This window comes from Coloeus monedula (genome assembly GCF_965178545.1).
Source record: "Coloeus monedula genome assembly, chromosome: 6".
In the NCBI taxonomy this organism is placed as follows: Eukaryota; Metazoa; Chordata; class Aves; order Passeriformes; family Corvidae; genus Coloeus; species Coloeus monedula.
The window spans coordinates 3,382,976-3,404,446 of NC_138786.1; the positions used below are offsets into that span (position 1 = coordinate 3,382,976).

The window sequence follows — 21,471 nt, forward strand, 5'->3', positions numbered from 1 at the left end:
ACATCTCATACATCTTAAAACATTTGTAGAAGTATACAATGAACATGGGAAAAATAACTCTTATCGTGTACAAGTGGCTTACAGTTTGAAAAGGGGTTTTAACTGGGAAACTTTTAACTGGGGGATTTTTAACTGGGAATGGTGCAAATAAACTGCTTTGAACCATTTAGAACACTAATAACAGAACTTGATTTCTGTACCCGGGCTGATGGGTTAATTTTAACATTCAATTAAAACATATTTAACTCAAAATTAACTAATTAAAGCACTTAACATGCAAAGACGAAGCTAATTAGGGATTTCAGGTATGACACTCGAGTCCTCAGTCCTGCGTGGGACTCGGTCACCGGGCGCTGCAGAGGCTCCGGCAAGGCATCAAAGACGCCTGCCCCGCACCCAAGGGTGGCGCAAGATCTCCTCCAGCGCTGGCCTGTCCGCGGGGTGCTTGGACAAACACCAGCGGATCAGATGTTGGCACTCTGGGGAGAGAAGCCAGAAAGCGCCCGTCACTTGCAGAAGGCTCCTGCCCAGCTGCTCCCGGCGCCCGCAGGGCCCGGGCCGTGCTGCGTGTGCTCAGAGCTGTGCCGGCCTCCCGGCTGACTCTGCCCTTTGCGGGACAGCGGCACGGCAGGACACGCGCCACCTCCTTCAGCCGAGCGGGCCACGCCGACCCCGTGGTCACGGGCCGCCGCCTGCGGCCAGCCCTTGAGGGCAGATCGACCTCCCGCGCAGCTGCGTGAGGGCCACGCTGGGCTGCGCGGTGCCATCTGCCAAAGCCTGCCTTCTTGAGGCCGGACACCAACCTGGAGAGACCTGCTGCCAGAAGAAGAGCTGCCCCGACATGATGGCACGGTCCTCCTGGAAGGGCATGTTCCCGCAGACCATGACGTACAGCAGCACGCCCAGGGACCAGATGGTCGCCGAATGGCCGTGGTAGCAGCCAAGGCAGATCCACTCGGGCGGGCTGTACATGTGTGTTCCTAGGGGACACAGGCGGCGCTGTCCAGGCGCAGGCTGCTGCCTTCCAGAGCCTGGTGCCAGCCTCCTGGCGGAAGCAGGGGCTGCGCCGGTGGCCACAACTTCCCCCCGGGGCCGCCCGGCGTCCCCCAGCCAATTGGCCAAAGCCAGGAAACCATTCTGCGAGGCAAACAAGGCCAGCGGAGCAGCCCAAGCCCTTGCGGGCCTGCCAAGCCGAGCGGCCGGGGCCTGGCTTTGGCAGCCCCCCTCTGTGGGCAGGGCCGGCAGCCGGCTCCTGGGGCACAGCATCTGGCCCGTGCCAAAGGGCAGCCGGCAGCCGGCTGAATGCCGCACCCCGCAGCCCAGGAGGGAACGGGGCCGTGCAGTGCCGGGCACTGGGAGCGGGGCCCGGCCTGTGGGCTCACCGGCAAATCGCGTGAAGGCCTGCTCCTGGAGGAAGGTGCCGCAGCCGAAGTCGATGAGCTTCAGGTCGCCACTCTCCGGGTCCACGAGGAGGTTCTCCGGCTTGATGTCCCGGTGCAGGACGCCGCAGGCGGTGCAGTGCCGCACGGCCTCCAGCACCTGGCAGAAAAGCCAGCGCGCCATCTCCTCGCACAGGAACCCCTGCTCCAGCAGGAAGGCCAGGAGATCCTGCGATGACTCCGGACGCTCCATCACCAGCAGGAAGCTGTCAGGCAGCTCAAACCAGTCGAGGAGCTGGATGATGTTGTGGCAGCCAGAGCCCACCTTCTCCATGAGCACAATCTCCATGGGAACACGGGTGCCGTCGGGCTGTGAGGAGGAGACAGTGCCTGCAGCAGGCCTGATGCCGCCCTGTGGCTGCGCTGCCCCGTGCCTGGGATGCCCCAGTGCCCCCCCTCGGGCAGCCTCCCTGGTGCTTGGGCTTCCTCCCGCCCAGGGGATGCTTGGGGGGTGCCCCCGTGCCCGGCCCCACCTCCGGTGTTTGGCATCCCCGGGCCCGCCATGCTCCGGCTCGCACGCTGAGCCCACGCCCGCTCCCCCCGCCCTGCGCCGCCTCCCGCCCTCGGGGCCCCGGCCTTATCCCCGCCCGCCACGGCCCGCTCTGTCGCGGTGGCCCCGCTCACTCACCAGCTCGTACCACTGCAGGACGCTCTCCCGGGCCACGCGTTTGATGGCCACCTGCAAGGCCACGAGAGACGGGGCTGAGCTCAAGCCCTGCCCCGCCCCGCCCCGCCCCTGGCCCTCCTCCCGCGCCCCGCCGTCCCGGCCACCTACCGGGCTCCCGTCCGAGAGGCGGATGCCCGAGAAAACGGTGCCGAAGCCACCGCTGCCCAGCTGCGGGCCCAGCTGGTACAGCTCCTGCAGCTTCTTCTTTTGCCCTGCGACCGAGGCCGAGCCATCAGCCTTGCGCCCAGGGCCCCCCCGGCCGAGTGCCCGCGAGTGAAGCGGGCCGAGCCAGCGCGGGCCACGTTGCTCTGACCTGCTTGCTGCTGCGCGCCGGGCAGCGGCCACCGCCTTGCAGCCGTCGGGCTGGCGAGCGGCAGAGCTGGGGCAGGGGAGCGCGCAGAGGCGGCTGCAGGAGCCGGAGGGCAGCGGGGCAGGGCGGCACCGTCGCTGTCCCCGGCGTCGTGGGCTGGACTCTGCTGTTGAGGACGGCCGGGGCTACAGCCCGAGGACTCGCACAGGGGGGTGTCAGGAGCAGCTGCAAACCAGCGAGGGGTTTTTTGAAGCCGTGGCATCAGAAGCACTGGAAGCAGCCAGGGACTCGGCTGCTCTCAAGGGCCCTGGCCTGGCCTGGGCATGCCCCTCAAGAGCCCTGGGAGAGCCTCAGACAGCTCCTCACAAGATCTCACCTGCTACCAAAAAGGCCTTCGTGGTAGTCGGTGGCCGTCTCGGAGCAGCTTCCTGGAGATGGAGGGACCTCCTGGGTGTCTTGAGGGTCGTTTCCGCCACCAGGCACGGGCTGTTGCCAGCTGGCACAGCCGGCACAGCGTCCTGGGAGCTGTGGGCCGGCAACTGCTGGCTCCAGCTCACTCGCTGCTCCGCCACCTGCTCCTGAGAAGGCTCCCCTGGATCGGGCTGGGCTCCCACTTGGACTCCTGGGCTTTCCGTGGCAACGTCAGTTGTCAGGGTTGCGCCCGTGTTGTCGAAGTCCCTGAGTCCAAGGGAGCTGGGAGACCTGTGCACAGGCTCTGCACCTTCTGCAGGCTGACAGGTCTCACTGAGCGTCTGCGGGGGATGGAGGCTGTCAGAGATAGCGGACACTCCTGGCAGGATGGAGGATCTCTGACAGCCTGAGCTTCTTGCCTGGGTGGCGGGTCTCTGATGGTGTGCCGTCCTTGCAGGGCTTGAGGCTCTCCCAGGGATGGAGAATCTTGCTGGGAGCAGCCTCTTGAAGGGATGGAGGCTCCTGGAGGAGCTGGACGAGCCACAGCAGGGCAGGTGGCCTCGCTTCAGCAGCTCCTCCAGTTCTTTCCACAACGCCTGCCACATCCCAGAGTAGAGCGGCACCCATGTCCCATTGCGAGCCCAGAGCAGCAGCATCAGTTCCTGCAGCTCCTGGGCCACTGCCACGCAGGGGCCGCAGCTGCAGGGGCTGTGCAGGGGGCTCGCGGGAGCACGTGGCCGCTTGCCAGGGGTCGCCCGAGGCCTGGAGGACCTGGGAGCCGCAGGGGCTCCTCGCTTCCTCCGTGAGCCTCTGGGCTGCACCCCGGGGCGCTTGCGCCTCTTCGCTGTCCTTGTCTGCCGCCTCCGTGGTTGCCAGTGGCCAACGGCCCACCAGACAGCCACAGTGGCCAGCAGCAGGACAAGCACAATCACCGGGACAACACCGTCACACATGGCTCCGGCACGTCCCATCGCGACTGCACTGGCAGCTGCAGGTGCTGGCCCGTGTTACACAGCGACTGCGCGGTGATGTCACAGTGCTGTGGGCCAGGACAGCCGTGTGACATCCCAGCCCTGCCTCTCGCCAGCGCTCAGCCCCTTTGTGCCGTCACAGCCCTGGGCCCACCTCAGGGAGCAGCAGAACCAGCTCATGCCTAAGGATGCACATGGCCACAAAAAGCCTGGCAGTAAGACCAGGAGCTCAGCCTGCTGCAGCGAATCGTTCCCTGCAGCAAGTGGCACATCAGGAAGAGTGCTGCTGCCACCAGTGTCAAGCCCATGGCTCCCAGGACGCTGCAGCGGTACCAACTGGCAACACCCACTACTCTGTGCCTGAGAAGATCTTCCAGAGACAAAGGGAGTTGAAGTTCCTGTGTCTCTGGGGAGCTCTCCTGAGCTGGCTGTCGAGGGCAGGAAGAGTTTTGTGTAACAGCTCACCGACTTCTGCCTTGCCTCTGTTCTAAACAAGTCAGGATTTCCCAAGGAGCGCTCATGGTGCTCCCACTGCTCTGGTTTTGACGGGCATAGGGTTCCCTTTTTCCCACTTGCTGGCACACGCTGGGTTCAGCTTCACGATGGGAATGCTGTGGATCAAACAGGGGTGGTTTGGTTTCTGCTGAGCAGGGCTTGCCCTCTTCAAGGACTTTGCAGTGTCCCTTGGTACAGTGCATGTTTTCCACTGGGAAGGGAGGGAGGAGTATTGAAGACAGAGGCAAAGAATGCATTAAACACCTGTGCTGTGTCCCTGTCCCTGTTTGTGAGGTGACCATCTGTATTGGGTTGACCCTGAGTTGATGGACAGTCTTTAAGACCAATTACGCTTCTCACAATTTACATATTTAAACTGCACAGAAAGGCGGGACTTCCCCTTTGGTCGGAGCTCGCTTGCTGGGAGGTGGGGGTTCCGGAGCCTCCCGGCCCCGCCGGGCCGGGCCGGGCCGGGGCCACTGCCCCTTTCCCCCTTTCCCAACGCTGTGGCACGGACCCTGGGTGGCTGGGGGGGGACTGCTTCAGAGCCACAGGCAGCTAAAACCAGCCATGGACTGCTCACAGCTAAAACCAGCCATGGAGTGCTCACAGCTAAAACCAGCCATGGAGTGCTCACAGCTAAACCCATCCAGCGCGGCTTCTGGGGACCGGCGGGTCCCTCTCCTCTCCATGCGGAGCCGGCGGAGTCAACGGGAGCCGGCAGAGCCTCCTGTCCGCAGCCAGCACACTTCGTGCTGAACTGAAGAAGACACCACGCAGCCAGCAGCACAGAGGGAGCGAGGCTTTCCCCACCGTAAAGCCCGAACAAGAACACCCTTCAGCATGGCGGCGTCAGAGTCAGAGAGAAAGAGAAGTGAGTCCCGTGGGACGGAGCTGGAAATGGCGGCGGGAGAAAAGAGGGCGGTGCCGCGATTCTGGCGCGCAGCTTAAAAGAAACCTTCTTGCATGCCGTGGTAAGAAACTGTAATACCACAAACTGTTTGTCTCTTTAATCCATTTGAAGAACATGGGGGGATGGAGTATCTTCGTGTGCCTGTGAAGATTGTGAAGAATGCCCGATGCCAGGCTATATAGTAGTAAGAGGCTGTTAGAGACTTGTGGCGAAGAAGAGCCTTTGTGTGCAGGCCAAAAGAACTTATCCTTAAAAAAGATGAATAACCCCATGTGATGGCCCATGTTTTGCAGTGTGAAGGAACTGTGAGATTTTTCATGGGAGAGATGTTCTACACACAGCAGATTGATTGTTTCCGGGCGGATCTGCTGTTAGTGGCAGTTTGGGAACCACGTGCAACTGAAGGAAAAACCCTTTTTTCCCTTAAGCATAAGAGAGAGACTTTTCAAGAACTGGAACGCTGACTAACATCCCATGTTCTGTTATCCCTTGTGTGAGCTAGGTAAAAGGAGAGAAGTGCTGGGGGGGGGGGGGATTTGCTTTAATTTTGTTTTGTTATTGTCTCTTTACTTTTAATTCTATTAGTAATAAAACTCTTTCATTGTACTGCAACTGTTTAAGGTTTGTGCCTGCTTTGCTTTTCTCCTAATTCTTATCTCACAGAAGGAAAATGAGTAAGTAATGAATATTTTGAACCAAAACCACTACATTTAATTGGTGTTTTCTGCCCGGTTTTCGAACTCAACCCGCTACACCATCCACATCCTGGAAGGGGACAATATTATTTCTACAATGTTTCTTTCCATGAATATATTTTAAAACACTCCTTTTATTGTGCCCCACATTTCTGGCCACCTTCCTCTCCAGCTGAGCTTTCACCGCACCAAAGTTCTCCCTACAGTGGCAAGGAACATCTCTGTGGAAGGAATGAGAAGGAGGCGTCTTTACAAACTATCTGTGGGCCTGATGGTAGATAAAGCCAGATACTGATAGGTGAAAGAAGCAAAGGGAGGAACCATAAACTCCATAGGAATTCCACTAATTGACACAGACTGTTACTCACCCAAGACTCTGCTAATCCCTGGATTTAGAGAAAAAGAACAGAGACACGAGGAAAAGAATGGGGGTGGGGGGGGTACACATTAGAAAGGGGGTTTGTATTAAGCCATTCGGGAAGTCTGTACCTCTCAAGTACCTCAGCCAGTGGGGAAAGAGAGAGGGAAATGCAACTGGGAAATTAGGAGAAAAAGGAAGCTGCGTCCTCTATCAACTTGAGAGATCCCGTGGGAAATGCCCATGACCTCTCCCTTTATTCGATTAAAGGAACAGGACTGCTCTGTCTCTTGATTGGACATAAACCTGTGGTGTTTGAGGACTCATTTTCCTGACATCCGTATTCTTCTTGTGACCTTGCTTCCACTGGGCACACAGCTTCCTTTTCCATCCTCTTTCCCAGAGAAGATGCCTTCTGCGTCGCCTGCTTGGCTTCCGACATTTGGGAATCGCCTGCTCCTGTGCCCTTAGGAGGTGATGTTTCAAAATTGACCAGCACTGATGGACCCCAGCACCTGCAAAAACATTGTCCCTGGAGACCCTGCTTACCAGTTCCCTGAGCAGTCTGAAGTCTGCTCTCCTCATGCCCCGAGCTGAGGTTTTGCTGGCCCTTTTCCTCTTGTCACAGGTTTGAAACTCGATTTATCTGTGGTCGCTGTGGCCAAGACGGCCGCCAGTCCCCACCTGGCTCAGGGCACGTGGGACTCAGACGGCGGCCTGGCTCCAGGGGGGCTGAGCTGGAGAGTCCTGGGCTGTGGGGGGCTTCCCCCTTTCCTGGGAGGAGACTCCCTGGGGAGGAAGAAGGGTCTGGCATGAGCCACAAGGCCCCTGGCCAAGGGACGGTAGCGGGGGACGTGTCCGTAGCGGATGCCGTCTGGGAGGAGCTGTGGCAAGGAGTGGGTGTGGGGCTGGGGGTGTCACAGAGCTCAGAGAGGGTGTTCCCGCAGCCCAGCAGGCAGAAAGCCCGTGGCTCACAGCAGGAGCCAAGTTCCAGGTCACCAGGAACAGCCCCCTCCCTCACCAGTGCTCCCAGCCTCCCACAAAGGTTCCTTATGCCCACGGGTGCTGCCAAGGTTCCCCATGGGAACAGGGCTGGACACCCTAAAAAGGGGGGTCAACACCCCAGGGCCAAAGCCAGCGCAGGGGGGAATGAGTGGGATGAGTGTGAGAGGACCACCTCTACCCCTCCCATCCCGCACCAGGGAGCAGGGACCTTCCCGGGACAGCTCCAGGAGGATCTTCAGGACCATCCTTGCCTGGGACAGGGCTGCCAAGGAGATCCAGGAGGGATCAGTGTCCAGCTCTGTGTCCTGGGACACCCTGCGCCCTGTTCCCCACAGCCCTGATTTTCACGAAGGAGCCACAGGAGCCTCCTGGCCATTGATGGATTTTTCTTTCAGGAATTCGCTGTGGAGCTCGTTTGTCTTTTTTTTCCTCTTTCTGAGCTCCTGTAAATACGGCATGGAGCCGGAAGGGGCGGGGCGGGGCGGGGCGGGGCGGAGAAGAGCCAGCCGGGGAAGTCTTGAGGGGTTCTGTGTCTCTGGCAGCCTGCTTTCCTCCTCTCCCTTCCGTGGAGGTGTGGGCTGGCAACGGAGCATCTTCCCCGGGTGGCCGCGGTGCCCCGGATCCCTGCCCTGAGGGGAGGGCCAACACTGGGCGTCTCTGGCCTGCCCCACGCAGCCAGGGTGTCCCACAGAGCCCCTCCCAAGGCCTGCTCTTGGCCGCCAGGGGCCTAATTAGTGAGGTATTAAGGAGGGAGGAGCTAAGGGCGCTAATTAGGGAGGGGAGGGCGGGGAGCCGTTCCCAGCCGAGGGGGCGTGGCCAGGGCCTCGGCGGCGCCGAGGGGGCGTGGTCGGAGCGGGGGCGGGGCCAGCGCTGAGGGGAAAAAGGGCGGGAAAAGGCTGGGTGCTGCTGAGGGGAAGCGTCGGGAAGGAGGGGACGGAGGGGATATCGTTGGGAAAAAGGGAGACACAAGAGCTCTTGGGGGCCTGAAACCACTAACAGTGGTGGAGGGGAGCCCAACACGCTCCTCCTATGTATCCCTGTCCTTTACCCAGGGGAAGCCGTGGCTAAAATCCCGGAAAAACAGTGCTGTGGATCCAAGGAATCAGAAGCAGGATCTGTGTGGAGGGTGTCCCTCACGGGAGGCACAGGAATCGAGCTGCGCGAGGCTGGGGCAGGAGGGTCACGCCCAGCAGAGAAGGGGGACCCTCTGTCCATGCCAAGGCCCAGGGCAGCCCTATCCCGGGAAGCGCGCAGGGAGCGGACCCTTGAGCCGCTGCACGTTCGCGCTGCCCTCGCTCAGCCGGGAGCCCCCTCGTTGCCCAGGGGGAGCTGGTGGCAGTGGGGAGTGGGAGAGGGAAAGATCTGTCCTACACCTCCATGGCTGCGGCGCTGCCAAAGGTGAAGAGCGTCAGAGAACTGCCAAACAAGATCCTCCAGCAGGAAAGGCAGATGTTGGCAGCTCCAGGGAATTCCCTGAGGTCGGCAGTGGAGGAGCAGGATGAGGAAGATCTCCACGCTTGCGATACTTCTGGCAAGAGCCTCCATCCCTGCCAGAGCCTCAGTGAGGGCTTCCAGAGCACAGACGGAGGAAGGAAGGCCTTTGGACAGGTGCAAGGTATGAATGGTGCACGGTCCCCAGTCGTGGTGTGAGCAGAAACATTTCTTCCAAGCATCTCTGGCTTTTAGAATAGTTTCACTCTCAGGTTCGAATAGCGTGAGCCTGGACAGCCAATAGTCTAAATGTTCTGATGTCTGCTACCCAATACTAGACACGAACTCATGTCTCTCATGGCAACATCAGGCTTTTTCCCTAAGCCAAGTGCTGGAAGGGGAATTTCTTCTGCAAAACTACTGTGCTTCTGCTGCTTGTTCCATTTTAGAAAGTTTCCTCCGTCGCCCCTGCCTTGATTGAATAGTCCTTTCTCTTCTAACTAGAAGCTCCAGGTTCTCTTCTTACAAGTTGTCTTTGTTTTCTTTGCCCACAGACAGGAGTCCCTGCTCCCCCAGAGCCACGTCCATCTGCAGAACCTGCTTGTGGCTGAGGATGCAGATGGCCAGGAAAGGCCTGGAAGTAAACGCAGAGGTCAGGCCAGTGCCAGATGTCTGGGAGCTACTGGACAAGTGTCCCAGTAGCAAGAGTCTTGGAGCTACTAATTGTCAGCGCAGCGCTCCCGTGGCACTGTGGCTGTTCCAAGGAGGGAACACTCCGTGCTTTGCAGCAGACATGATCCACATGAAACCAAGGAGGTTCCTCCATCTTCAGGAAGCTCCCCTGACATGGCTTCTGACTTCCAGGAAAATGTTGACGGATGGCGGTCAGATCTTCTTAGGAGCATGTGTGTTAAATGGATTTGGATTTTCCCAGAGAACTGTCTGAGTGTTCCCACTGTTCTGGATTTGAGTGGGATTCCTTTCTTCCCAGCAACTGGCACAGCGCTGCCTTTGCATGCAGGATGGGAATGCTGTGGATCACAGGTGGATAGTTTGGTTGTTGCTAAGCAGGGCTTGCCCTCCTCAAGGACTCTGCAGGGTCCTAGAAGCCCCTGCATGTGCCATACTCTGCTGTCGAGGAGGTGCCAAAGAGCCTGGAGGGATCATGTCCAGGACAGCCGACCCAGACTGGCCAGAGGGATATTCCAGACCGCAGGATGTCCTGCTGAGTCTAACAACTGGGGAAGCTGGTCAGGAGAGGCTGAACCCTGGTGGGATTGACTGGGCATCAGGCAGAGGGTGCTGAGCACTTGTGGTGGGGATCACTGCTCTGACCTGGGCTTTGGTCCTCTGGCTCATTTCTCCCCTTCTTGTTCTTCTTCCTCCTTCTTCTTGTTTGTCTGCACCTCCCTGGTTTTCTTCTCCTCCTTCTTCTCCTTCCAGGTCTTATTCTCAGTCTTTTTATTTATCTTCTCTTCCTAATTTTTTTCCTCCTTTGTTTTTATTGCTCTTTTTTCCTTTTCTCTTTTCTCTTTTTCCGGAGCACTAAATCAGGATGTTGATGGAGGTCTCTGGTTCTGTTCCCAACAGGGCAGCCATTTGGCGCAGCCCATGAACGCGGCCTCGGAGTCCATGGAGGTGTAGGACAGGTCCTTGTTGTCCGCTTCTTTCCCTCTCCCCACTGCCACCAGCTCCCCCTGGGCAACGAGGGGGCTCCCGGCTGAGCGAGGGCAGCGCGAACGTGCAGCGGCTCAAGGATCCGCTCCCTGCGCGCTTCCCGGGATAGGGCTGCCCTGGGCCTTGGCATGGACAGAGGGTCTCCCTTCTCTGCTGGACGTGACCCTCCTGCCCCAGCCTCGCTCAGCTCGATTCCTGTGCCTCCCGTGAGGGACACCCTCCACACAGATCCTGCTTCTGATTCCTTGGATCCACAGCACCGTTTTTCCGGGATTTTAGCCACGGCTTCCCCTGGGTAAGGGGCTGGGCTATGCAGGGGGGAGTGTGCTGGGCTTTCTCAGGACAGCGTTAATGGTTTCAGGCCCCCAAGAGCTCTTGTGTCTCCCTTTTCCCCACCAATATCCCTCTGTCCCCTCCTTCCCGACATTTGCTGCCATCACTTCATCCCCCGTCCCTGCCGCTCCTTCCTCCGCAGCGGGGTCTCCTCACGCTCTTTCCCTGCCCCAGCACGGGGGGCTGAGCCCACTGGAGCTTGTCCAACTGTCCTAGAGTCCCTTTTGGCATCTGCATGTCCCTGCACAGCTCCTTTGGATGCTGCCTTCCCCTGGGAAGGTGTCCTTGTTTATAACGAGGCGTGAAATGAAACTATAGAGATGATTTTAAAAATTGATATTTTATTGAAAGCATTGCCCTTAGAGTTCTCCTAGAGACCGCACAAAAAACAGTTTTCTCTCAGATTCTCATGGCTTTTTCAGCAAATCATATTCAATATATACCTTAATGATTGAGCCTAGGGCAAAGTGTTCATTTAGAATACAGAGGTTATTCTACAGTAATTTCTCCTCTGAGCAGTCAGCCAAGTCTCTGACTCTGGCAAAAGACTGATGGTCCAGAAGGAAGCACTCATCTTCCAATGGGAGAATTTGCACTCGGACAAGTTTTCCCAGAAGAATTATTTCAGCATATGTTTTCTGCAGCCAAGCACTGCTTTGTTCTGCGGATCTCAGGAAACGCTACCACAGCTGTCAATACCGACAGATTTGCAAGTAGCGGTTGCAAGCAGCATTACCTAATGGCCCAGTGCAGGGGCGTAGAATTCAAATCTCCACCGAGCTGATCCACTACCGCACCTTTGGAAATGTAGTAGCTGTGTAATAGCAACACAGGAAGGTCAGGAACAGGCACAATAAAATAGCAAAACATGATACGAATGGTAACACAGCTAAAGGAGTAAATGACTCCTAATAAAAAATTCACTAGAGAAGCAAACGGACAGAAGTGCTTTTGCAGTAAATGACACTGTTTCAAGAAAATGCTGAAGAAACAATACAGTCTTTAGCAAGGTACTTCTAAGATCAGCTTTCACCTTTGTTAAAAAAACCCACGAAAATAAAATTATTTCATGCAATACATGATTTCACATCTGAAGAAACCGCACTGTCTTTACATTCCAGTGACATCGACGCAAAGCTAAGCGCATCAAAATTTGAATTCTACCCTTTTCTTCTCAGGCACCGGCTTCCTTTTCCAGTACAAAAGCAACAAAGTGATTATAGGTAACAGTGGCAGAATACGCTCTGTTACTGTCACAGGGACTCCCGGCTTACTTCACCAGCTCCTGTCTGTTGTTTGTTGCTGCCCAGTGAAGAAGAGTCACATTTTCTTTGTCTGGTTGGCAAACATCGTATCCTGCTTCTACCAATTCTTTGCATCGCTCTAGCATTCCATACCTTAAACGAGGGGAAAAAAAAAAAAAAAAAATCAATTTACTTATCATCTCTTCAGTATTCTCCAGTCTGGAAACAGTTGCATCCTAGAGGAAAAACACATATGAGAAAGATCACCCAGCAGCTCCTACTTGAGCAAATTCCACATTGCATTCAATGGAAGGCTTGTAAAAAGAATGAGGCTGTGCCTTGATGAGAAGTTTCTATTTAAAGAAAGCTGCTTGGAATGCTTTTATTCACAATAGCAACTGTAAGTGACTTCTCTTCTTCCACTACTGGGAGAAAACGAAACTATAAACGTTTCCTTTGTAAAATATCCAGCCTGGCTCACATTTGAGGACACTCCCATCCATTGCAACACTTTGCACCCTCAGAATATGTACTTACTGTGTAGCCTTGACAATATCACAGCTGCTGGGGTCTTCAGCAACGGGATATGGGCCTGGGAGACCTTGCTCTCCACGGGCGCTCTGCCTGTTGTGCATATGGGGTCGATGAGGCCCGTGGCAATGGCTTGTACACTGTCAGTTAACAAAACAATTATTAACCGCTGGTATTTATCGGCTGCACACCACACACACCGCCCTCTTTACCAGAAGCACTCACTGTGTGTGTCAGCTTCTGTCAATACAAACGAAGAGGTTAATTCAAAGCACGGGTAAAACCACCTGGCAAGAGACCAATCCTTCTATTCAGCAGCCTGCAGAGCTGGTTCCCGACACAGCAGCCTCAGCCACAACAGCGCTGCCACACCAGAACCAACAGCTACGGCCTTGCGGAGGGTTTTAAACGCACTTGGGAGCCGCAGTGCCGCCCGTGCAGCCTGAAAGCCCATGCGAGGCAACAGACGAGGCACACGCAGGGCAGGACGCGGACGGCTCTTGCCCGGCAGCGCCCGCCAGACCCCGGCGGCACCGCGGCCCGGCCCTCGCCGCCTGCCAGGGGCCCGCGGCCGCGCTCCGCACCCCCGGCCCGGGCAGCGCCGGGTCCCAGCCCCGCTCCAGCCCCGGCACTGCCCGCGGGCTCCCCGCTCACCGCCGGGCCGCTGCCCGCCATCCCCGCGGCCCCGCAGCTTCCTGCTCCCGCTTCCTGGGCACGCCTGCGGGGCGGGGCCGGGCACTCACGGCCCGGGCGGGGCGGGACCGGGGAAGCCCAGGGGAGCCATTCCTGAGCTGCCCCGGCCGCTGCGGAGCCGCTTGGGCGGGTAGATCGGCGGCTGCCAGGCTTGTTGAGCTGTGCCTGAAATGGCTCCTTCCCTTTTACCGAGGCAGCCACAGCGAAAAACTCTCTCGTTTTCGCACAGGATCCCCCCGGCTTGTGTCAGACAAGGACCCTTTTCTGCTGGCGAAGTTTTCGGGGGGTTGTGCCTCTGCAGCTGGAAGCGGTCCCTTGGTGAAGGCTCTGGAGCACAAGTCTGATGAGGAGCGGCTGAGGGAGCTGGGGGGGCTCAGCCTGGAGAAAAGGAGGTACAAGGGGGACCTCCTGGCTCTCCACAATTCCCTGCAAGGAGTAGTAGTGCCACCTCCCTGCTGGCACGGTTGCCACAGGAGTTCAAGGCCATTTGGGAGCGTTTCCACCCGTGGCCGAGCCCCAGTGTCCCCTCATAATGAGCGCAGGGTGAGGGAGGAGCTGCCATTTTAGGGCAGTCTGTGAGGGGCAAGTGGTCACCCCGCGAAGAAATGGGGATAACCTGGGAAAACACCCACAGGTGTCAAACACCCACAAGCTTCCCAGGTGAGGTGGGACCCTGGCAGCCCCCAGAGCGATGCCAGCTCCTCTGGCCTGAGGACAAACCCCGGCATGGGGTGACCGGAGACCGCCAGCTCTCGATGGCTCTGGGCCTGGGCAGAGCAGGGAAGGGCCTGAGGTGTCCCAGGGCTGTGGAGGACATGGGGGCCTCCTGCTCCTGGAGGAAACGTGCCATGGCTCTTGGAGAATTGGAAGTCATCACTCACAGGCCATCAGAAAAGGGGTAATTATCACCCCCAGCTCAGCCCCCAGACCAGGGCTGACACACAGGACTCTCGCCATCCCCTCACAGCGGGGTCCTGGCTGGAAGGATCACAGCTCAGGTCAGGCCTTCAGGTAGAGGCTTGGAGAGCCATTCAAGGCACAAGAGGGTCAGCAGCCCAAATAAAAGGGAAGAAAATTGAAAGAGCAGGCACATTTATGAATCGTGCCAAAACCGGGCCAGGAGACACTTCAGAGACAGAGTCAGAGAAGTGGGTATTTGCTTTATTCCGCACGCCGGGTGTGTGGGGATCGCTCCTCCAAACACGCACACCGGTGCTCCCTACAACACAGTATTATGGGTTAAATTATGAGTATTCATCACATTCCTTGGGACAGGCATGGTTGTACAAATGATTTCTCGGGAGTCATTAATATCATTAGCATACGGGTCCCGCATGCGCTGTGTGTCCTGGTGGTCGCGCTGAGGAAGGCCTCTCCTCTTCCTCGGGGGTCTTTCTGACGAAGACCACTAGTCCTCCTCACAGTGCACTTTTCAGCTTTCTCCCTGGGCATGCGTAGTCCTTTGAGGAATGATTCAGCGGGCTCTGAGATAATCCTTGTGCCCTCAATCTTGACAAGATTAGGGCGACTTCGGTTTCTTAGGTTTTGTAATTAACATCTGCTGTCTGAACTAACATTTGCTGTCTCCCAATAGTTAACTTGTGCTTACATGAGTTAGCTATTGACTGCCCCTTCCTCATTTATGAAAAAGGATGGTTTTTTCCCAAAGCCTGTATTGGTAGGTCAGGGCAGTAGACAGAAGGTGGCGCAGGTTAGCAGCTGGCACCTGCCCACAGGGCCAGGGAAGGCACCTGGGTGCTTTCCTGTGGCTAGACTGGTTACTGCACTTTCCATCTCCATCTCGTGGCCTTGCAGGTGGCCATCAAACGCGTGGCCCGGGAGAGCGTCCTGCAGTGGTACGAGCTGGTGAGTGAGCGGGGCCACCGCGACAGAGCGGGCCGTGGCGGGCGGGGATAAGGCCGGGGCCCCGAGGGCAGGAGGCGGCGCAGGGCGGGGGGAGCGGGCGTGGGCTCAGCGTGCGAGCCGGAGCATGGCGGGCCCGGGGATGCCAAACACCGGAGGTGGGGCCATCATTTGTTTTGAGGGTAGGGAAAGATTACTTGGGGGCTACAATGAGCCCAGCACCATGGGAGCAACTCCAGCATCTCAGCATTTCCCATGGGCTCCATGCCCATGGCTTACGAGGCTGCAGACCCAGCTGGTCAAAGGCCCAGCCCTGCCTCCCATTTCAGTGGAGGAAAGAGGAAGAATTTTGTCAGGGCTCAACCTGAAATGACCTTTTGCCATTTCTGATTCTTCTCCCAGCATTGGAGAGGAGCAGCATCTCTGTGCCTGCCACCCGCTGGCCCTTGGAATGCACACACGAGCCCAGCTATCACTTCAGGTGAACCCAAGTGGCCGCGTCAGTTTGACAGGGCGGCTGTTGTTTCACTGTTGCATTTCTTGGCTTGTTACAGCCCCTCCTGCCTGTACTACAGCCTGTGCTTGAAGACACAAAACTGCCATGATGCCTGGAGGAAAGGCATCAAAAGCTTGACAAAGGCTGAAGGGAACACTCTGATTACCCCTTTTCCCAAGAGGGTTCTTTAGCTGAAGTTGCTAACCAGGACCAGCCTTGACACCCCCGCATGGCTTTGTGGTGCTTTTATTTCTCGTGTGAGGAACGAGACAACTCTTAGAAAAATTAAAATAATTTATTAAAAACAGAAAAATTGAAAAATTACAAAAATTAGAAAACTATAAAAATTTGGGGTCCTAGTGGCTCAGGAGGTATGCCCCAGGAGCGCAGGGATTAGAGATCTTCAGGCTTAGACAGCACTGGACCTCTGGTGGAAGAACTTGCAGTGCTGGGCTGACTTTTAGCTAATCCAAAAGTCAAGGAAAAACTATTAAAAGCTCCTTAATAGGAGTAAGGCTTTAACACCCAGCACTGGCGTCCACTACATCTAATCTGCAGTGATCTCTGCGCTTGCTCTGAAGCGTGCCTTAAAAAAATATTAACATACATCTCATACATCTTAAAACATTTGTAGAAGTATACAATGAACATGGGAAAAATAACTCTTATCGTGTACAAGTGGCTTACAGTTTGAAAAGGGGTTTTAACTGGGAAACTTTTAACTGGGGGATTTTTAACTGGGAATGGTGCAAATAAACTGCTTTGAACCATTTAGAACACTAATAACAGAACTTGATTTCTGTACCCGGGCTGATGGGTTAATTTTAACATTCAATTAAAACATATTTAACTCAAAATTAACTAATTAAAGCACTTAACATGCAAAGACCAAGCTAATTAGGGATTTCAGGTATGACACTCGAGTCCTCAGTCCTGCGTGGGACTCGGTCACCGGGCGCTGCAGAGGCTCCGGCAAGGCATCAAAGACGCCTGCCCCGCACCCAAGGGTGGCGCAAGATCTCCTCCAGCGCTGGCCTGTCCGCGGGGTGCTTGGACAAACACCAGCGGATCAGATGTTGGCACTCTGGGGAGAGAAGCCAGAAAGCGCCCGTCACTTGCAGAAGGCTCCTGCCCAGCTGCTCCCGGCGCCCGCAGGGCCCGGGCCGTGCTGCGTGTGCTCAGAGCTGTGCCGGCCTCCCGGCTGACTCTGCCCTTTGCGGGACAGCGGCACGGCAGGACACGCGCCACCTCCTTCAGCCGAGCGGGCCACGCCGACCCCGTGGTCACGGGCCGCCGCCTGCGGCCAGCCCTTGAGGGCAGATCGACCTCCCGCGCAGCTGCGTGAGGGCCACGCTGGGCTGCGCGGTGCCATCTGCCAAAGCCTGCCTTCTTGAGGCCGGACACCAACCTGGAGAGACCTGCTGCCAGAAGAAGAGCTGCCCCGACACGATGGCACGGTCCTCCTGGAAGGGCGTGTTCCCGCAGACCATGACGTACAGCAGCACGCCCAGGGACCAGATGGTCGCCGAATGGCCGTGGTAGCAGCCAAGGCAGATCCACTCGGGCGGGCTGTACATGTGTGTTCCTAGGGGACACAGGCGGCGCTGTCCAGGCGCAGGCTGCTGCCTTCCAGAGCCTGGTGCCAGCCTCCTGGCGGAAGCAGGGGCTGCGCCGGTGGCCACAACTTCCCCCCGGGGCCGCCCGGCGTCCCCCAGCCAATTGGCCAAAGCCAGGAAACCATTCTGCGAGGCAAACAAGGCCAGCGGAGCAGCCCAAGCCCTTGCGGGCCTGCCAAGCCGAGCGGCCGGGGCCTGGCTTTGGCAGCCCCCCTCTGTGGGCAGGGCCGGCAGCCGGCTCCTGGGGCACAGCATCTGGCCCGTGCCAAAGGGCAGCCGGCAGCCGGCTGAATGCCGCACCCCGCAGCCCAGGAGGGAACGGGGCCGTGCAGTGCCGGGCACTGGGAGCGGGGCCCGGCCTGTGGGCTCACCGGCAAATCGCGTGAAGGCCTGCTCCTGGAGGAAGGTGCCGCAGCCGAAGTCGATGAGCTTCAGGTCGCCACTCTCCGGGTCCACGAGGAGGTTCTCCGGCTTGATGTCCCGGTGCAGGACGCCGCAGGCGGTGCAGTGCCGCACGGCCTCCAGCACCTGGCAGAAAAGCCAGCGCGCCATCTCCTCGCACAGGAACCCCTGCTCCAGCAGGAAGGCCAGGAGATCCTGCGATGACTCCGGACGCTCCATCACCAGCAGGAAGCTGTCAGGCAGCTCAAACCAGTCGAGGAGCTGGATGATGTTGTGGCAGCCAGAGCCCACCTTCTCCATGAGCACAATCTCCATGGGAACACGGGTGCCGTCGGGCTGTGAGGAGGAGACAGTGCCTGCAGCAGGCCTGATGCCGCCCTGTGGCTGCGCTGCCCCGTGCCTGGGATGCCCCAGTGCCCCCCCTCGGGCAGCCTCCCTGGTGCTTGGGCTTCCTCCCGCCCAGGGGATGCTTGGGGGGTGCCCCCGTGCCCGGCCCCACCTCCGGTGTTTGGCATCCCCGGGCCCGCCATGCTCCGGCTCGCACGCTGAGCCCACGCCCGCTCCCCCCGCCCTGCGCCGCCTCCCGCCCTCGGGGCCCCGGCCTTATCCCCGCCCGCCACGGCCCGCTCTGTCGCGGTGGCCCCGCTCACTCACCAGCTCGTACCACTGCAGGACGCTCTCCCGGGCCACGCGTTTGATGGCCACCTGCAAGGCCACGAGAGACGGGGCTGAGCTCAAGCCCTGCCCCGCCCCGCCCCGCCCCTGGCCCTCCTCCCGCGCCCCGCCGTCCCGGCCACCTACCGGGCTCCCGTCCGAGAGGCGGATGCCCGAGAAAACGGTGCCGAAGCCACCGCTGCCCAGCTGCGGGCCCAGCTGGTACAGCTCCTGCAGCTTCTTCTTTTGCCCTGCGACCGAGACCGAGCCATCAGCCTTGCGCCCAGGGCCCCCCCGGCCGAGTGCCCGCGAGTGAAGCGGGCCGAGCCAGCGCGGGCCACGTTGCTCTGACCTGCTTGCTGCTGCGCGCCGGGCAGCGGCCACCGCCTTGCAGCCGTCGGGCTGGCGAGCGGCAGAGCTGGGGCAGGGGAGCGCGCAGAGGCGGCTGCAGGAGCCGGAGGGCAGCGGGGCAGGGCGGCACCGTCGCTGTCCCCGGCGTCGTGGGCTGGACTCTGCTGTTGAGGACGGCCGGGGCTACAGCCCGAGGACTCGCACAGGGGGGTGTCAGGAGCAGCTGCAAACCAGCGAGGGGTTTTTTGAAGCCGTGGCATCAGAAGCACTGGAAGCAGCCAGGGACTCGGCTGCTCTCAAGGGCCCTGGCCTGGCCTGGGCATGCCCCTCAAGAGCCCTGGGAGAGCCTCAGACAGCTCCTCACAAGATCTCACCTGCTACCAAAAAGGCCTTCGTGGTAGTCGGTGGCCGTCTCGGAGCAGCTTCCTGGAGATGGAGGGACCTCCTGGGTGTCTTGAGGGTCGTTTCCGCCACCAGGCACGGGCTGTTGCCAGCTGGCACAGCCGGCACAGCGTCCTGGGAGCTGTGGGCCGGCAACTGCTGGCTCCAGCTCACTCGCTGCTCTGCCACCTGCTCCTGAGAAGGCTCCCCTGGATCGGGCTGGGCTCCCACTTGGACTCCTGGGCTTTCCGTGGCAACGTCAGTTGTCAGGGTTGCGCCCGTGTTGTCGAAGTCCCTGAGTCCAAGGGAGCTGGGAGACCTGTGCACAGGCTCTGCACCTTCTGCAGGCTGACAGGTCTCACTGAGCGTCTGCGGGGGATGGAGGCTGTCAGAGATAGCGGACACTCCTGGCAGGATGGAGGATCTCTGACAGCCTGAGCTTCTTGCCTGGGTGGCGGGTCTCTGATGGTGTGCCGTCCTTGCAGGGCTTGAGGCTCTCCCAGGGATGGAGAATCTTGCTGGGAGCAGCCTCTTGAAGGGATGGAGGCTCCTGGAGGAGCTGGACGAGCCACAGCAGGGCAGGTGGCCTCGCTTCAGCAGCTCCTCCAGTTCTTTCCACAACGCCTGCCACATCCCAGAGTAGAGCGGCACCCATGTCCCATTGCGAGCCCAGAGCAGCAGCATCAGTTCCTGCAGCTCCTGGGCCACTGCCACGCAGGGGCCGCAGCTGCAGGGGCTGTGCAGGGGGCTCGCGGGAGCACGTGGCCGCTTGCCAGGGGTCGCCCGAGGCCTGGAGGACCTGGGAGCCGCAGGGGCTCCTCGCTTCCTCCGTGAGCCTCTGGGCTGCACCCCGGGGCGCTTGCGCCTCTTCGCTGTCCTTGTCTGCCGCCTCCGTGGTTGCCAGTGGCCAACGGCCCACCAGACAGCCACAGTGGCCAGCAGCAGGACAAGCACAATGACCGGGACAACACCGTCACACATGGCTCCGGCACGTCCCATCGCGACTGCACTGGCAGCTGCAGGTGCTGGCCCGTGTTACACAGCGACTGCGCGGTGATGTCACAGTGCTGTGGGCCAGGACAGCCGTGTGACATCCCAGCCCTGCCTCTCGCCAGCGCTCAGCCCCTTTGTGCCGTCACAGCCCTGGGCCCACCTCAGGGAGCAGCAGAACCAGCTCATGCCTAAGGATGCACATGGCCACAAAAAGCCTGGCAGTAAGACCAGGAGCTCAGCCTGCTGCAGCGAATCGTTCCCTGCAGCAAGTGGCACATCAGGAAGAGTGCTGCTGCCACCAGTGTCAAGCCCATGGCTCCCAGGACGCTGCAGCGGTACCAACTGGCAACACCCACTACTCTGTGCCTGAGAAGATCTTCCAGAGACAAAGGGAGTTGAAGTTCCTGTGTCTCTGGGGAGCTCTCCTGAGCTGGCTGTCGAGGGCAGGAAGAGTTTTGTGTAACAGCTCACCGACTTCTGCCTTGCCTCTGTTCTAAACAAGTCAGGATTTCCCAAGGAGCGCTCATGGTGCTCCCACTGCTCTGGTTTTGACGGGCATAGGGTTCCCTTTTTCCCACTTGCTGGCACACGCTGGGTTCAGCTTCACGATGGGAATGCTGTGGATCAAACAGGGGTGGTTTGGTTTCTGCTGAGCAGGGCTTGCCCTCTTCAAGGACTTTGCAGTGTCCCTTGGTACAGTGCATGTTTTCCACTGGGAAGGGAGGGAGGAGTATTGAAGACAGAGGCAAAGAATGCATTAAACACCTGTGCTGTGTCCCTGTCCCTGTTTGTGAGGTGACCATCTGTATTGGGTTGACCCTGAGTTGATGGACAGTCTTTAAGACCAATTACGCTTCTCACAATTTACATATTTAAACTGCACAGAAAGGCGGGACTTCCCCTTTGGTCGGAGCTCGCTTGCTGGGAGGTGGGGGTTCCGGAGCCTCCCGGCCCCGCCGGGCCGGGCCGGGCCGGGGCCACTGCCCCTTTCCCCCTTTCCCAACGCTGTGGCACGGACCCTGGGTGGCTGGGGGGGGACTGCTTCAGAGCCACAGGCAGCTAAAACCAGCCATGGACTGCTCACAGCTAAAACCAGCCATGGAGTGCTCACAGCTAAAACCAGCCATGGAGTGCTCACAGCTAAACCCATCCAGCGCGGCTTCTGGGGAACGGCGGGTCCCTCTCCTCTCCATGCGGAGCCGGCGGAGTCAACGGGAGCCGGCAGAGCCTCCTGTCCGCAGCCAGCACACTTCGTGCTGAACTGAAGAAGACACCACGCAGCCAGCAGCACAGAGGGAGCGAGGCTTTCCCCACCGTAAAGCCCGAACAAGAACACCCTTCAGCATGGCGGCGTCAGAGTCAGAGAGAAAGAGAAGTGAGTCCCGTGGGACGGAGCTGGAAATGGCGGCGGGAGAAAAGAGGGCGGTGCCGCGATTCTGGCGCGCAGCTTAAAAGAAACCTTCTTGCATGCCGTGGTAAGAAACTGTAATACCACAAACTGTTTGTCTCTTTAATCCATTTGAAGAACATGGGGGGATGGAG

General features: G+C 58.6%; 3 protein-coding genes across 3 annotated transcripts; all 3 read right to left on the reverse strand.

Moving 5' to 3' along the window:
- Positions 1-375: 375 nt before the first annotated feature.
- LOC309574620 (serine/threonine-protein kinase pim-1-like) lies at positions 376-1,737 on the reverse strand (the record flags this gene model as incomplete). The annotated part of the gene is made up of 3 exons (XM_082284401.1): positions 1,383-1,737; positions 804-980; positions 376-479 (listed from the first exon to the last, which is right to left on the reverse strand). The coding sequence occupies exons 1-3, from the start codon at positions 1,726-1,728 to the stop codon at positions 376-378; spliced, it is 627 nt and encodes a 208-aa protein (XP_082140527.1). The 5' UTR covers positions 1,729-1,737.
- A 9,289-nt stretch (positions 1,738-11,026) lies between these two features.
- Positions 11,027-13,155, reverse strand: LOC309574662 (palmitoyltransferase ZDHHC13-like; the record flags this gene model as incomplete). Its single annotated transcript, XM_082284452.1, has 4 exons — positions 11,027-11,519; positions 11,980-12,102; positions 12,487-12,620; positions 13,135-13,155. 4 exons carry the CDS (start codon positions 13,153-13,155, stop codon positions 11,438-11,440), a joined length of 360 nt encoding a protein of 119 aa, XP_082140578.1. The 3' UTR covers positions 11,027-11,437.
- Positions 13,156-16,512: 3,357 nt separating this feature from the next.
- Positions 16,513-17,874, reverse strand: LOC309574621 (serine/threonine-protein kinase pim-1-like; the record flags this gene model as incomplete). Its single annotated transcript, XM_082284402.1, has 3 exons — positions 17,520-17,874; positions 16,941-17,117; positions 16,513-16,616 (listed from the first exon to the last, which is right to left on the reverse strand). The coding sequence occupies exons 1-3, from the start codon at positions 17,863-17,865 to the stop codon at positions 16,513-16,515; spliced, it is 627 nt and encodes a 208-aa protein (XP_082140528.1). The 5' UTR covers positions 17,866-17,874.
- Between the last annotated feature and the right edge of the window lie 3,597 nt (positions 17,875-21,471).